Source organism: Homarus americanus, unplaced genomic scaffold (assembly GCF_018991925.1).
Source record: "Homarus americanus isolate GMGI-L3 unplaced genomic scaffold, GMGI_Hamer_2.0 scaffold41877, whole genome shotgun sequence".
Lineage (NCBI taxonomy): Eukaryota > Metazoa > Arthropoda > Malacostraca > Decapoda > Nephropidae > Homarus > Homarus americanus.
Genome location: NW_024755445.1, coordinates 553802 through 571577, shown reverse-complemented (window position 1 = coordinate 571577; position 17776 = coordinate 553802). Strand labels below are relative to the sequence as shown.

General features: G+C 39.9%; 1 protein-coding gene across 1 annotated transcript; it reads left to right on the top strand.

Annotated features, from left to right (window-relative positions):
* The first annotated feature begins 1202 nt into the window (after positions 1 to 1202).
* LOC121856530 (circumsporozoite protein-like) lies at positions 1203 to 17560 on the top strand. The gene is made up of 3 exons (XM_042352126.1): positions 1203 to 1260; positions 2189 to 2300; positions 17188 to 17560. The coding sequence occupies exons 1-3, from the start codon at positions 1203 to 1205 to the stop codon at positions 17558 to 17560; spliced, it is 543 nt and encodes a 180-aa protein (XP_042208060.1).
* Positions 17561 to 17776: the final 216 nt, after the last annotated feature.

The following is a 17776-nucleotide window of genomic DNA, read 5'->3' as shown; positions in this document are numbered from 1 at the left end:
ATCTGGTGCAAAAAAAAAAAGAAGGAAGATATTGTGAGGTGAGGGAGTTATTATATGTGTGACAGATGAGCGATAAATGGGGAGGAGAAAGTGTCTTTTCGTTAAGCACTCAGATGGATAAAGGGGAAGAGGCAGGCAGAAGGTGGTGTGTCGCCGCCTGGGTTAGACGGGGCCGCTGAAGAGGGTCGTCGCCAAGTTGGGCCCAATACCGGACAAAGGTGATCAACAAGCAGGGCCGCACAGGTGTCGTGGCGCAACCTCACGGGGCTCGCCACTAACAACACAACTCAGGGTGGCTTGTGTATCCACGGTGGGAAAGTTAACTGTTTATATGACACTATGGAGAGAATATAACTCCTGTGATACACGAGAGCCCTGCATGATGGAGAGGAATTTCTAGGAGTATTGACATAAAGAGAGGAGACTAAGGAAGAAAACTCATCAGCAACGAGAGATATTCGGTGACTCCTTCTGTAGCGCTTGCAGCAGGAGGAACCGCTCACTCCCAAGGAAAGTTAAAACAATTGGTGCAAAAAGGAGTCCAAGAAAAGACAGGGATATCAAAATGCAGATTGGACTTGTTGCGGAGGAGTGAATGGAAGATGGAGCGAAGAATATAAAGACTGTTTCAAGAGAGAGTAAGAGAGAAAGAGAGGGAGAGAGAAGGAGAGAACAAGACAGATGTAGTCAAAACTTGAGCGTTAAGATAAGATGTGGTAAACGGGACCTGTGGTGTGGTCGTCCCAAGAGTGATCCCAGGGTGTAGTTGGCAGCTGGGGTGCAATAACAGACCCAGAGTGTGGCGCAGGTGTAGCCAAGATTTAGAAATAAAAAATATAGTAAAGGTGTATCTAGGATCTGAATGGAAATGAAAAGAGCAGATGTTATGACTCTCGGTGCAGCACAGGTGTGACAAGGACGCAAACATAGAAAAGGGTAGAGGGGAAAACTGAAGCTTAAAACAGGTATACAGTAGAGAAAAAAACTAAAAATTCTGAGAGTACAAACCACAAATGTTATTACAGAAATCCTGGAGTACTCAGCAGGTGTTATAACGAGGAAGAGCTGGAGTAGAGCGCAGGTGTAACGGGGAGGACCCGGTAATGAGAGAGAGGAGCAAGCGGCTCCTCGACCCCTGGTGGGATTCCTGAAAGTAGGTGTGAGGCAGAATATCTCGGTGACACTCAGCCGTCCCTGACAAGATGTGGCTGACTCTCTGGCGCACCTTCGGCATCGTGTTCTTCATCGCTTTCCTGCCAGGTGAGTATTACCTCAGGTTCTGACAGTGTTATGCTGAACGACATTTATTGAGGAGGGTAGTTTGGCTCAAGATTCGTCTCCCAAAAGGATCAGCAATCTACCAAAATAAATCATTGATGTTATTATCAGTTGGCCACAATTATAGCTCCTGGGGTAAATGCTAAGGGTTCGTTACGTATGTTGTCTGTAGGGAGTCATCGCGAGGGGGCTGTTAAGGTACAATACTAAAGACGGTACTATCAACAAAACTATGAAATTCACAGAGATACGAGTAGGTTTATTGATGTGAGGGCAGTGATGTCCCTCTGCCAGACCAACAAGGTTATAAACTGCTCACCCCCAATGACGGAGGCAATAGGGAGGGGGAAGTTGTGGGTTCGATAAAGATGTACAGTAAACCTCTCTAAGATCTATCAGAAAATCTCCTGAGATTCCTATCAAATTCATTACTTTTTTTTTCTGAATTCATTACTCAAGAGCAGCACCAGAGGCAGACACATGTACTGTACTGCTGGGGACACTTGTCAAGTCCAATTATAAAGACTGTTGTTTTGTTTAATCATCAGGTAACTATTCTTATATATATATATATATATATATATATATATATATATATATATATATATATATATATATATATATATATATATATATATATATATATATATATATATATATATGTGTGTGTGTGTGTGTGTGTGTGTGTGTGTGTGTGTGTCCCAAACGAGTGACAACGATAGATAACTATTTTCTTCATATAAACTAGAGGTACAAATATCTTTAGCGGACAAATAACCAAAGTTACTCTCGTCAGTATACTGTTCCCCCAACTCATCGCTTCGGCACAGAGGAGAAAATTTTCCTTCCATCACCGAGAAATTTTGAAGCCATATTTTGCTGCGCCTCCCGTGTTGGTCCGCACAACCAGCTCCCTATCTCTTCTCTGTCAATAACTTCGAAAAACACGGCCACCCAGGTGCTGTTGGCTTCAGTAACGACACCACCCAGGTGCTGTTTGCTTCAGTAACGACGCCACCAAGGTGCTGTTGGCTTCAGTAACGACGCACCCAGGTGCTGTTGGCCAGTAACGACGCCACCCAGGTGCTGTTGGCTTCAGTAACGACGCCACCCAGGTGCTGTTAGCTTTAGTAACGACGCTACCAAGGTGCTATTGGCTTCAGTAACGACGCCACCCAAGTGCTGTTGGCTTTAGTAACGACATTACCCAGGTGCTGTTGGCTTCAGTAACGACGCCAGTTGGCTTTAGTAACGACATCACCCAGGTGCTGTTGGCTTCAATAACGACACCACCCAGACTATTAAATTCTTCAGTAACAAAACTCTCGGGTTAATGCACCAGATCACTTGATTAAGGCTTCCGATATCAAAGCCTTCAGGGTATTGTAGGCTTCAATAATACAGCCAACGGGTTACTGTAGGTTTCAGTAACTAACCAAGGATATACTGTAGGCTTCAATAATACAGCCAACGGGTTACTGTAGGTTTCAGTAACTAACCAAGGATATACTGTAGGCTTCAATAATACAGCCAACGGATTACTGTAGGTTTCAGTAACTAACCAAAGATATACTGTAGGCTTCAATAATACAGCCAACGGGTTACTGTAGGTTTCAGTAACTAACCAAGGATATACTGTAGGCTTCAATAATACAGCCAACGGGTTACTGTAGGTTTCAGTAACTAACCAAGGAGAAACTGTAGGCTTCAATAATACAGCCAACGGATTACTGTAGGTTTCAGTAACTAACCAAGGATATACTGTAGGCTTCAATAATACAGCCAACGGGTTACTGTAGGTTTCAGTAACTAACCAAGGATATACTGTAGGCTTCAATAATACAGCCAAAGGATTACTGTAGGTTTCAGTAACTAACCAAGGATATACTGTAGGCTTCAATAATACAGCCAACGGGTTACTGTAGGTTTCAGTAACTAACCAAGGATATACTGTAGGCTTCAATAATACAGCCAACGGGTTATTGTAAGTCTCAGTATCGTAGTCAACTGGCTATGATAAGGCTACAGCAATATAACCAAAGGACTATCGTAATCTTACACATAATAGCCATCCTCAGACACATACTAGGAGGCGATTCAAACAAGTTATTTTTTAAGCTTCAGCAAAACAACTTTGGCAACTATTCTACGCTACTGTAAGCTTCAGTAATACGTCACTTGAATATTTTAGGCTTCAACAAATAAACTTTTTGAATACTGTAGTTCAGCAATAAAGCCATTCGGGTATTGTAAGCTTCAATAAACTACTAAATATTTTAAGCTTCAGCAAGGAAACCACCAATTAATGAAAGTTTCAGCAAGGAAACCACCAATTAATGAAAGTTTCAGCAAGGAAACCACCAATTAATGCAAGCTTCAGCAAGAAAGCCACCAATTAATGCAAGCTTCAGCAAGAAAGCCACCAATTAATGCAAGCTTCAGCTAGGAAATTATAATATTACCCTCAGAATATCGTAGGCTTCAGCTAACAACGCTTCAAGAGTTTGCAGGCTTCAACAATGATACCTTTATATATTGGAAGCTTCATCTAAGACACCACCAAATACCACAAGCTTCAACACTAGGCCCATGGACGACATACGAGGATATAAACATCTGAAAATACCAACATTGAAGCCCTTATTATTATTATTATTATTGTTATTGTTATTGTTATTATTACTATTATTATTATTATTATTATTATTAACATTATTATTATTATTAACATTATTATTATTATTATTATTATTATTATTATTATTATTATTATTATTAATTATTATTATTTATTATTATTATTATTATTATTATTATTATTATTATTATTATTATTATTATTATTATTATTATTATTATTATTATTTATTATTTATTATTTATTATTATTATTATTATTATTGTTTATTATTATTATTATTATTATTATTATTATTATTATTAAAAAACAAAAACAGACACACATATACTATATGCACACGTACATGTTATTTGCCCAAAAACTAATACACACACACACACACACACACACACACACATGTAGGACCTCCCAATAGATTGTACTTAAAGTTTATGTAGGTAAGTTATTTCACTTGATGGCCACCCCCCCCCCACTCTCTCTCTCTCTCGTCCCATATACCGACGATGTATTCAAAGTAATCCATCTACATAAGAAACCATAAAGAAAATAGTTACCCATCATCCAGTTTAACACTAAAACACTCACTCTATGTAATAAAAAACTAATTACTAGCAACTACTAATTACTTAACCATCCGATTAACATAACACTTAAGGTTTTTTTTTCTCTGAGTCAAGATTCACATTGATTCTGTACGTAAAATTTGTTTGGTAATGGTGTCAAGTGAAGGTTTATTAGGAAGGTAGAGTCTCAGATTGATGTGGGTGCCATTTTGAAGTTTTAATTTTGTGTTGTAGTTAAAGTGAGGTAAGTGGATTAGTTCGTCAATAATATTTGGAGTCACGATGGAGTTTGATTTACGAAGCATTTAGACTCTGGTTAATGTGGGATATTACCTGTGTATATTGACGTAACGAGGCGAGGGTCAAATGACTCTGCTCCGAGTGAATTACATTGAAGTTCATTTCGATTAATTTTAGGTTGGCGAGTGTTCGTAGTCTGCCCAGTGCTTTAGTCGTCTCTCACAGCCTGACTCAAATCGAAACAGAGTATTACAGGTGTGAGTTGATGTTAGTCCAGGTATAACTTGATGTGTGTTAGTGAAGAAGTAACTTTATATGGTCTTCGAGGATGATACTGGTCTGTGTGGAGTGTTAGTAGTACACCTGACATATTATTTAAGGTGTTATTGTTGGGGGGGGGGGTGCAGTAATCGTAATTAATGAAGGTATACCTGATGTTTATTCTTTACCCACTCTGCATTATGACCTAAAATGACCAAATGAACCAAATATCCTCAAATGATCTCTGTGTTTTCCTCTCCATTTCTCTTAACAAACTTCCTACATGAAATTTGGCGAACTTTATTTCACAAACACCAAAAGTTAATCAAAAAAGTTTCTCCAGCAGTGACCTTTAGTTAATCAATATCCAGGGTACAGAGGGGCACCAGTGACCCCGTTATGAGAGGTCACGAGAGAGTAATAACCCGGTGTCAAAATTTTACATAAAAACATTTTACATTATCAGGTTTTATTTTCATTATTGTTCATTAAGCTTACGTGATGCCTTCATTTAATTTATAACACATTAACCCCAATCACAGGTATGTATTTATCTTAAGTATAATCGTTAATGAGTAGTGTATTTACTTATATATAATAGAATATACAAGGACCTAGGTTATAGAAGCTCAGATATACATTATAACATCAACAACATGAACGATCAAACAATTACACGGGATCACTTGATTTACACTTGACTCACCATCTTCATCAACTAACTGCTCTCGTCTCTCAAGAATTTCTTATGTTCTCTTAACTTTACCTGCTCCTTCCATAGAGTCGCGTTATTTGGCGTCATCACTAAAGCCATATTTGAATCCCATTTGTTGCTATCAGTATGTCTCAGTATGTCTACTTTATGCCTTCACTGATAGAACGTTAATAAGACCAAGACAGAGAAGAAGGGTTGATACTTAACCCAACTAGTCACAGTTGTCTCATACTCCAGTGACTGTCGGCAGGCCAGGGGGAGGACCCGTCGTGCTCGGATAAGGCTTTTTTTTCTGTTGGACACCGCCTTAATGTTATGCTGGATGATGATTCTGTGTTATAATGGAATCTTACGAGTGGTTATGATGTAGAGCACTAACTTAACCAAACCGAACCTAACCTAGCCTAGCATGACCTAACGAAAATCATAATTTTCTTAAGAGTTAAGTTAGGCGCAGAATCCTTAAGTTTCCAAGGTTCCGAGATCGCGCAAACATTTTAATCTTGCACAAGATAATCTAAGACTTTCCTTCCTTTCTTCCTTCCTTCCTTCCTTCCTTCCTTCTTTCCTTCCTTCCTGTAGATGTTGATTAGCATCCTCTACACTCCCTCATGAGCGTTTTGATGTGCTCGTGATAGAAACTTCTTGCACCATATGTTTGAGTCGTCATACGTCATAAGCAACAATATTTCCTGATAAACGGAATTACTTGAGAGTCTTATTCAACAGTAGTAAGGACATAAACATACAGCGGTAGTTAGCGGTAGTCCAATTGCCAAAGATCAAAGGTTAATGGCCAGTTGTTTGATAATCAGTTTGTTTACAATATCATTTCAATATATGTGTGTGTGTGTGTGTGTGTGTGTGTGTGTGTGTGTGTGTGTGTGTGTGTGTGTTTTGAGGATTAATGAAGAGTAAACAAGTAAACATAAGCCTTGAGTCATATATCAAAGGCAGTAACACACATGATAAAAACACAGTCGTCCATCCAGCCTTGAATACTAATGACTATAGTTCCTACCTCTGCACACGATTCAAATCTCTTCTGTATTTTGCCAGTAAATTCACAAGTAATTCCGGTTTAATGTACAACAAACTCCTGTGAAAAATTACGCCACTGTGTTTTGCCAGCACCCCTAATACTTTCCCCACCAGTGTGTGAGTCTATCTTTGTCTGAGTGTTTCCTCTGAGGCTGGCATTAATCGCCTATAAAAATGTTGGAGTAATAACTTGAATTTTACTTCATCAAATTTTATATTTTTGAGAGTTGGGGGCAATCAGTCAGAGTGGCTACGCTTAAGACGAAAATGTTGGCTGTATTAAGTTTAAATTCCTATTGTTTTTTGAGCTTTCAAATTCCACTTATCAAGGACAAACGATGAAATAAATATATACTTTATCTGTTTGAGTTTTTCTTTGTAATAGTTAGTTCATGTGAGTTTGTTCATATGCCCGTGTAGTAAATGTTGCTTCAAGGGGGTTCAACATTTCAACATAAAAACATTATAGATGTGGTTAAAGAATGTAGTATTTATTAATAGTGTATAAACAGGCTTCGTGCAATGTTGGGTTCTTGGGTTAATTCCTTAGCTTAACTTAAATGCCTTAACACGTCTCTAATTTATGGTAGGCTGAAAAATTAAACTTATGAATTTTTGATATGTAGAGTAGGGAGACCTCTTTCCCCTCTCCCTCTCACTCCCTTTCCCTATTCCCCCCTCCCCCTCTTATCCCTCCCTCCCTCTCTCTCACCCGCAGCAAGGAGGTGGTCAGTACCTTGTACGTGCCACACCACCGTAACTATCCCCCACTGATCAATACAACTCCCATCACCACCACTACCACCACCGTCACTACCACCACCACCACCACTACAACTACCACTACTACCACAACGAATACTACTACCACCACCACAATTAACACCATTACCACCAATATCACTGCTACTAGCACCTCTACTACAACCTTTACCACCACTAACACCATCACTACACAACCACCATTATCATATCTACCACTAACGCTACTATCTCAAATTTCTCTACCACCACTACCACCGTCACTGACACCACCAGTATCACCACTCGGCTTACACTCCCACTACAAGCACACAAAGGTGATTACTTATTTACCAACACACACACACACACACACACACACACCTTACACACGCGACCATTAAAACCTATTGGAAACTCTTAAGGTCTGACACACACACACACACACACACAGACACACACACACATACACATACACATACACACACACACACACACACACACACACACACATACACACACATAACAAGGCAGATCAAAGCAACCATTATCTTACTGAACTCGTCCTACCCATGTGTGTTATAACCAGAGTGTGTGTGTGTGTGTGTGTACTGCAAAAACTCGAGATAAATAAAAAAAAGACGATAGAAGGAACTGAAAGGAACTAATCATTATTAAAAGAGAAAATATGATAAATCAGGAGGAATTTATGACACGAAAACGCAAAAGAAAAAAAAAGATGATAATGAAGGAAGTGAAAGAAATCAATAGCAATAAAACAGTAAAAAATAAGATAATTGAGAAAGAAAATTATAAAAAAAAAACTCAAAAGTAATGAAAATATAATAAAATAAAGTAGAAATAAATCAAAGCAAACAAACAAATTCACTAAAACAAAATAAACAACAGACAAAAGTTCTAAAAAAAAACATGTTTGTCAGCTTTCAGTTCCGACGCTCCGACCCGACAAACACACACAAGCAAATTAATATCACAAAAAAAAATATTAAATGTCCTGAAACTCCCAACTCTCGCAAACATGTTAATAAGCTCGACTCCCACACACAGACACACACACACACACACACACACACACACACGCCAAAGAGAGAGCGTGTTGACCCTTTTCTGTTCTTATCAAAATACGTCTTAGAGCGGAAGGGACAGAGGGTGACCAGCGGCTTCAAATTCCTCAGGTAGAAAATGGCTTAATATCTCATCTCGGGGTTTCATTTCAGACCAACTCGATATTGGGAAATAGATAAATAAAATATAAAAAACTACCATGAACACAAAAACGTAAATAAATAAATAAATAAACAAATAAATAAACAAATACAAAAGAGATACAACTTTACACAGAGGAAGACTTTTATAGTACGAGTATGTAACAAAATATTACTCTTATAAATCTAAAGGGATATACAGATATATTATAACTGGAAGTATGTGTTTTATGGTAGCGGTGGGGAGTGATGTGTGAGGTGTGTGAGGTGTGAGGAGTGATGTGTAAGGAGTAAGGAGCGAGGAGTGTGGTATTATCTATGTAGAGAGGAGATTAGTCACATCTCTATGGGGTCAGGATTTTATTAGGTTAGTGAAGTTACAGCTATACAGGGGTCACATCAGGGGTACTTTAGGGGTACATCAGGGGTACTTTAGGGGTACTTTAGGGGTACATCAGGGGTACTTCAGGGGTACTTTAGGGGTACATCAGAGGTACTTTAGGGGTACTTTAGGGGTATAGCAGAGGTACTTCAGGGGTACTTTAGGGGTACATCAGGGGTACTTTAGGGGTACATAAGAGGTACATCAGGGGCTACTTCAGAGGTACTTCAGTGGTCCATCAGGGGTGTTTCAGGGGTACTTTAGGGTTACATCAGGAGTACTTCAGGGTCACCTCAGGGCTACTTCAGGAGGATTTCAGGGGTTCTTCAGGGGTCCTTTAAGCTTATTTCAGGAGTATTTTAGCGGTTCTTTAGGATTACATTAGGGGTACTTCAGGGTCACTTCCGGAGTAGTCCAGGGGTACTTCAGGGGTACATCAGAGGTACTTCAGGGTTCACCTGAACACCAAAACACCTGAACACCAAAACACCTGAACACCTGAGCACCAGAACACCAGAACACCAGAACACCAGAACACCTGAACACCAGAACACCAGAACACCTGGACACCTGAACACCAGAACACCTGAACACCAGAACACCTGAACACCAGAACACCTGAACACCAGAACACCTGAACACCAGAACACCTGAACACCAGAACACCAGAACACCTGAACACCAGAACACCTGTACACCTTAAGAAATATAATAATAAAATAAGGTCTATTGAGAAGCTTTATACCTATATCGATATAGTAGAAGCTGTAGTCCTATAAGTACCTCACACTATATGCCTCGGTTCATCTAGTGTTATGTGACCAAAAATAGCGTTTGTGTTTATTTTTTTACTCTAATGAATTATATTTTATTTTATGTATTTTCATGAATAAATTAACGACAAAATGTGTAGTTTTTAGTATAGATATTTTGATAGTGTTTTGTCTGTCTGTCTGTCTGTCTGTTTCTCTCTCTCCTCCCTTCTTTCTCTGTCTATCTCTCTGTCCCCTGTATCTCTGTCTTACGCTCCATCTATTTCCCTCAGTGACATTCTCTCAAACCTTCATTTCCTTCTATAAATCACCAACTTCTCTCTATTATTCTATTACGGCCACGACCTCCAGGATAACTCCAACACAAGACTGATAAGATGAATCAATTGGTCAGTCTTTGAGGTGATTTAATACAAACAACTCACCTCTGATCTTTGGTAATGATGCCACCAAAATACTACTGTGTCCTAGATAATGATTCAGTAAACACGTTGGTGAAAGCTAATTGCGCATATATTTTGGTGTTTATGAGTTATGGCTGTCCAAACTTCAGACAGAAAGTTGAAAAATTGTATAATTCTAAAAAAAGGTAAAAAGTGTTATTATAAAAGGCAAAAATATATATTTCGCGGTTATCCTCTCCTCCTGCTGATCGACAAAAGCAAACATGTTTTTTTAGGAGACGAAGGTACACTGTGAAGTGTTTGTAGCGAGTTCACCCGGGCCAAATGGGTATTCAGGACCACCCAAGCCTACATATCTCAACACTTGAAAGGGAACCTGAAGTGAGCATCGGTTGTGTGCGCGTGAGGAGGGGGGTGGGGAGGTGTGCGTGTACTTGTTTGTTTGCGTTTGTCAGTTTTTGTGTATTTGCGTGCATACGTGTTGGTATATATATACATGCGCGTGTATGTACAGGATCATATTTGTGTTTTAGACTGTGTGTGCAGACACACAGGTAAACATACCTTCCTATTGAATCCCCTACCCCCCTCCTATGAGAGGACTAACACCCCCCACCACCAGCAGCCTGGTGCTTTTCATTCATAAGTGGCAGTTTGTTTACAAAGTCATTCTCAACCATCAGCCTTTTCCCTCACTCTAATGGCCTCCACTCTTCTCTTTTCTCATTATGTTCACTTTGACGCTCGAGTTGTATGTGTGAACAGTTGAACACACAAATTTATACCCTTTCACCTACCTCTCCCCCCCCCGGCATCTTCTCACCAACATTGTTCATTTAGTAATGTTTGAGCTAGATTTTCATTTCTTTTATTTACTTACCTGGCTGGTCTACCATCATAAGTGGCCAAGTGTTTGCCAAGTCTCTGTGGGGCGAGCGGCTCCTTTGGATCCTGACCCCGCAGGCAAGACCCAAACTCACGATTACAATTTTAGAAGTGGAGAATTATTTGAAGGCGCGTGTGTGTGGGGGGGTGATAATAGGGGTTTCAAAGAGATTAGAATGAAGAAAGAAGAGATAGAGAAGGAAAAGGAGAAGGAGGTGAAGGAGCTACTATGGGAAGCGTAGGAAAGGACGGTGAGATTTGGAGAGAAGAGAAGAAGAGAGAAGAAAAATAAAGAAGAGGAATCGATGTTTATTGGAGAGGAAGGATCGGGTGAGAAGAATGGAAAAAAAAAGTAAAATGAATCAATAAGCTAACAATTAAGCTGTGTGTGTGTGTGTGTGTGTGTGTGTGTGTGTGTGTGTGTGTGTGTGTGTGTGTGTGTGTGTGTGTGTGCCGGTAAATCCAACAGACACCAAACACACACTATAAACAGACCCTCTCACAACAAATAAACGCTACACAGGAAACAGGAAATTCTCGCCTCAGACCACAAGGTAAATAGATCACGACTCGACCATTACTAAAGCACCGGTCACTAAAGGCTGCACAGAAAGACTCACCACCTGAATAACAGTACAACGAGGGTTTAGGCCAGCTGGAGACACACACACACACACACACACACACACACACACACACACACACTTAAACTGTAACATAAATAGCTAAAAGAACATTATCTTAGTAAGTTATGGTGCTTGAGGTGGCAGAGTAGTGTTGGTGGTGAGAGAGTGAGGCTGGGTAGCAGGTAAGGTAGAGAGTTAGTGCCAGATAGCCGGGAGGGAGAAGAGAGATGAGGGGTGCGGGAGGGAAGCTATAGTAAACAAGGTCTCCGGGAGGTTAGTTAACTTTGTTCATACACCTCGACAAACTCTCCAGCTCTATCAAGAATTCTACTTTCAGATACGAATCATGAAAATTAATCCTGAAGTTTGATATATATGTTTAAGATGTAATAAATGAGTTGATGGTAATTTGTTTTTACTCTTAGGTAAGTTCCTTAGCGTGGTTGTCAGGTGTAACCCTAATATTTCAGGCAACAGTAACACCCTTACCTGTGTTCCCCGGGAGGTCTTCCTGTAGTATTTCAGGTAACAGTAACTCCCTCACATGTGTTCCCCGAGCGGGTTTTCCTAGTATTTCAGGCAACAGTAACACCCTAACATGTGTTCCCCGAGCGGCAGAACAACCAGAGATCTTACTGAGATAAATGGTGTATGAAGTTTTGACCGTAAATTATACTCGGTAAACACTAACTCAATAGAGAGCTGACCTGCCAGTCCCAGCGGAATACAGCAACACGGAAGTTTAGATTCGTGATATTGTTGTGGCGTTTTCTTGAAGGAGTGACCAAAAATTGTCCATTATTGTGTTAGTGCTTGAGTGTTCATACGGCTGGGAAAGTCTATATCAAGGTGTTTCTGAGCCAAGGGGACCCAGGAACTGTTCATAGGGGCGTTAAGTGGGTGCTGATTATACAACAGACAGAGTATAGTCACTGGCAGTGCTAGACTACACTTGTAAAACAGGGTATTCCTCAGAAGAGAATGAAAAATGTCAAACAGACAAGTCAGGAAAGGCAGATTTGGGTTTGCTAACGCTTCAACTGCCAGGGTTATGAAGCACCACCGTTCCTAAAATAAGGTTTATACAACAGCTAACTTTATAGCTGCCTTCATTGGAGGTGTTTTAACTACTATAGAGTAACTGAACCGCTGCAGAATGAACTCTAAAACGCATGACATATACAACACCTATCCACAAAGATACCCCGAAAAACCGGAATAATTGGGCCAGACCAGTCCAGAAAATGTGAAAGTCCGAAAAAAGCGATTCTATGGGCGTCTGGACATAAGTAACCCTTCTTATCTGGACTGTTTCCCAAAAGTCAGGCGTAAGTCTGGTTTATGATAATTGTTATTACAGATATGACTGTTTCGTACTGTAAAGTGTTTACCAATAGTATAAATAGTAGAAGTGCTTCTCCATGTGTGTTGAGTAGGAGTGTGCCACCAACCCAGGCTGCCCAATCATTACGGCGAGTTAGATTAAAAAATCGTGAGTCCGTCAGGCGAGTGATAATTTTGCCTTATGTGAAAGTGAAGGAGACCTCGTAAGTAGATCCTACGATTTGGAAAGTTTTTATATTGAACAGTTCTAAAAAAGAATGTATGAATATTAATTAATACTCCTCAGCTGACTCACTGAGGCACCACCAACACAGGAAAAGATGGTGAGTGGACTTGTAGTAATTATCATTGTGCAACAGCAATAAAAAAATGCAGATTATTATCGAAAAAATGCCATCCCAGGCTTTAAGTTTAACACACAATCAGCCAGAGAATTTGGGTAAAATAATTCAAACAATGGTGATGATAATCCTCCTGAGACGAGACCAGAAGACAAGCGCGTATTGCACCAACCATTTGTCACACACACACACACACACACACACACACACACACACACACACACACACACACACACACACACACACACCTGCCGCACTCTATCACCACCAGATGTATCCATTTTGTGAGCCAGTGTTTCCACCACTAAGAGTTTTTAAAAGATATCCCCACATGTTTTGAAAACAATTAAGGGCTAATGGAAATTTCTGTGGGTTAGCGGAATTTTTTGGATTCAACAGACCTGCCAAATGTGTTCGAGGTGTTGGTTGAACTTGTGTTTGTTTTCACCCTCACTATGTTGATGTTCCATTGCCATAAACCTGTTTTATGTTACTGGAGAAACAGAGCCATCTAAGGACACCTCTGTTTGGGAAGGCATGAGTCAAACCCTCACTCATAGTAAAACAAGCTCTATCAATTCTCAGTCATTTTTTATCTATAACTTTAACAATACATGTACTGTTCGTGGTTCGTTTAACTTAGCATACTACTATAAACTTAATGTTAACCGAACACAAACACAAAAAGTTTGTAATAAACTGCAGTTAGCGAGGTGCAGCGCACTGGTGATACATATGAACATAAAAACATAACATAAGAAAATAAGGAGTCTGCAATAGGCCGGTTGGCCTGTGAAAGGCAGCTCCTGTTGAGAGTTACTACCACTCTCTGTCATCCATGAATCTATCTAGCCTCCTTTTAAAACTTTCCAGCGTCCCAGCACTTACTACAAAGTTGCTAAGCTTATTCCACTCGTCCACCACCCTATTTGTGAACCAGTTTCTTCCTGTCTTCCTCCTAAACCTAAACTTATCCAACTTAAATCCTTTGCTTCGAGTCCTATCCTGCTCGTATATTATAAGAACTTTATCTATATCTCCTTTATTGATTCCTTTCACCCACTTAAATACTTCTATCATATCTCCCCGCACTCTTCGTCTTTCTAGGGAATGCAAGTCAAGTTTCTTTAATCTATCTTGTTATGGAAGGTTTCTAAGTCCCGGAATAATTTTCGTCATTCTTCGCTGCACCGACTCTAGTGAATTGATATCCATTCTATAATGGGCACAAGAACTGAACAGCATAATCGAGGTGTGGCCTGACTAGCGCAAGATATAATTGCAATATGACCTCTGCACTCTTGTTACTTACACTTATAGATATACAACCCAATACTCTGTTTGCCTTATTTCGAACATTAACGCACTGTTTCCAGGCCGAAGGTCCGGGCTTACAAGTACCCCGAAGTATCTTTCACTAGTCGACTTCTCTAGTTTGATGTTTAAGGCTGTATACATTGACAGTATTTGTTCTTCCACTATTAAGTACGCTGCACTTGCTGAGGCACGTGACACCCAAGCACGTTCGAACACCATTGTAAAATTAATTTAAGGTTAACAGAAGACAATGAAGAAAGATTTAAAGAAAATTAATGAATGAAAATAAGAAAGTAATGTGCCTTAAGTGCGTGAAGGTGAAAGAAAGAAAGATAGAAGGAAACAAAGTGGTCGTTAGCAAAGAGCAATATATCACTACAGAATCTCATAATAGCAGTCAAGATTTAGCACAATTTGCTAAAACTCGAAGGTGGAACTCCCGAGCTTGAGTGAGTAATAGAGTTGATGAGTGGAAGCTAAACAAACTTGGCCAACGATCAATGTCTTACTAAAGTTGGCACAATGATCACCTTCCTGCAAGACATTAGCCTCCAGCGGCCCAGTAGTCTACCTGCCCACAATCACACCTGGAATATTCATGACTGCAAGACGCCGAGGGAGATGCTCTGTTTTAAGACGTCTTCAATACAAGGCTGGCAAGGTGTGTGTGTGTGTGTGTGTGTGTGTGTGTGTGTGTGTGTGTGTGTGTGTGTGTGTGTGCTGTAAGGATAAGATTATAACACAATTATTCTGTTGATACTTAGAGAAATTATTTAATTTATTTAACAATTTAATGGTAAAATACAACAAAAATCAATTATTGCAAAATTTTCAATGAATGTTAATTATTATGTTATTTTATATAAACAAATTATATATACATTTAATTCTATCTTAATGTTAACAGTAAACAATCAACTGTAACTTAATTAACATAGCATTTGGCTTCTACACACACACACACACACACACACACACACACACACACACACACACACACACACCTCTCTACTTCCTCCAGTGGTCACAAATCCCGACTGAAATCCTGTCGCTTACTGCTGTAGGTCCAGGCAATCCTTCCTTTACATACAAGGTGTTGTGGAAGTGAAAGAAGTATCGAAGGAAAGCTTACTTGGATTACCTCTGTTTGTATCTATTTAAAGAGAGAACAGAGGAAATAATGATAGAAAAAAGTGTGTAATGAAGAAACGGAGATAGACAGATAGAGAAACACCAATAAAGTGATGGAAGGATAAGTTAAGAGAGAAATTATACATCTTTATATACTGGTATCGTTATTGTCATCATCATCGTCATCATCATCATCATCATCATCATCATCATCATCATCATCATCATCATCATCATCATCATCGTCATCATCAAATTGTCTTAATTATCGTCTTCTACTTTTGTTATTCACGTTTAATATCAATTTCTTTTATCAACCCTTGTGGTCGTGTTTGAGTTGGACATCACCCCTTCACCTGTCTCCATTACACCAGAAGCAACAGGTGGTGGCAGTCGTAATATAGATCAAGGAACAACAGCTGCCGGAGTTCTTGAACGAATTCTTGAGATAATATTTTACCGCCAAACAGGAAGGTACCCAAAAAAAAAAGTGAATTTGACCACCGACATATACTGTGGTTACTCCAGTTATTGTGAACACTCCATTGAACACTGCTGTTATTGTGAACACTACATTGAACACTTCAGTTATTGTAAACACTCCAGTTATGGTAAACACTCCATTGAACACTTCAGTTATTGTAAACACTCCAGTTATGGTGAGCACTTCATTGAATACTCCAGTTATTATGAACACTCCATTGAACACTCCAGTTATTATGAACACTCCATTGAACACTTCAGTTATTGTAAACACTCCAGTTATGGTGAACACTCCATTGAACACTTCAGTTATTGTAAACACTCCAGTTATGGTGAACACTCCATTGAACACTTCAGTTCTTGTAAACACTCCATTGAACACTCCAGTAACTTTAAACACCCAGTTAAATGTGAACACCAGTAAATGTGAAAACTCTTCCACTCGCACCTTTTTCTAACGGTTGGTTGCTCGTGTACGTGGAACCCTGAGTCGATCCGGCTGTCAACTGGTACCTGACTTTACAATTGGTGAAATAAAGGCTGTTGATTACAGTGCCGTCTCCCCTATCTCTCTGTGTACTGAGGCTCGGTATTCAATGTTGTATATCCATCAGGTTTATACGACGCATTGCTACTCCTACACTAAGAAATATACTGGGTTGATTGTCATTGTCTAAAGATATATATTTGACTCCTTATAGTAGTGTAAGTCAGTGTACCGTATTATAGCCTTGAGTAACAAAAAGATATGTAAGTAATAACAAACATTAAATCTCTTGTAACGAAACATAAAAGTAACGCTAATGTTAACGCTGACGCCAATGTTAACGCTGACGCCAATGTCAACGCTGACGCCAATGTTAACGCTGACGCCAATGTTAACGCTGACGCCAATGTTAACGCTGACGCCAATGTTAACGCTGACGCCAATGTTAACGCTGACGCCAATGTCAACACTAACGCCAATGTTAACGCTGACGCCAATGCCAACACTAACGCCAATGTCAACGCTGACGGCAATGTTAACGCTGACGCCAATGCCAACACTAACGCCAATGTTAACGCTGACGCCAATGTCAACGCTGACGCCAATGTTAACGCTGACGCCAATGTCAACGCTGACGCCAATGTTAACGCTGACGCCAATGTTAACGCTGACGCGGCGTAACGCTGACGCCAATATTAACGCTGACGCGTGTTAGCGCTGACGCCAATGTCAACACTAACGCCAATGTTAACGCTGACGCCAATGCTGCTAACGCCAATGTCAACGCTGACGCCAATGTTAACATGACATAATGCCAACACTAACGCCAATGTTAACGCTGACGCCAATGTCAACGCTGACGCCAATGTTAACGCTGACGCCAATGCCAACGCTGAC

Bases quoted from the DNA above. Each gene is read 5' to 3' on its own strand.
- LOC121856530 (XM_042352126.1), top strand. From the start codon at position 1,203: ATGTGGCTGACTCTCTGGCGCACCTTCGGCATCGTGTTCTTCATCGCT. The intron at 1,261-2,188 runs GTGAGTATTACC...CCGCACAACCAG, and splicing joins CTTCATCGCTTTCCTGCCAG to CTCCCTATCTCTTCTCTGTC. The intron at 2,301-17,187 runs GTGCTGTTGGCT...GAAACATAAAAG, and splicing joins TCAGTAACGACGCCACCAAG to TAACGCTAATGTTAACGCTG.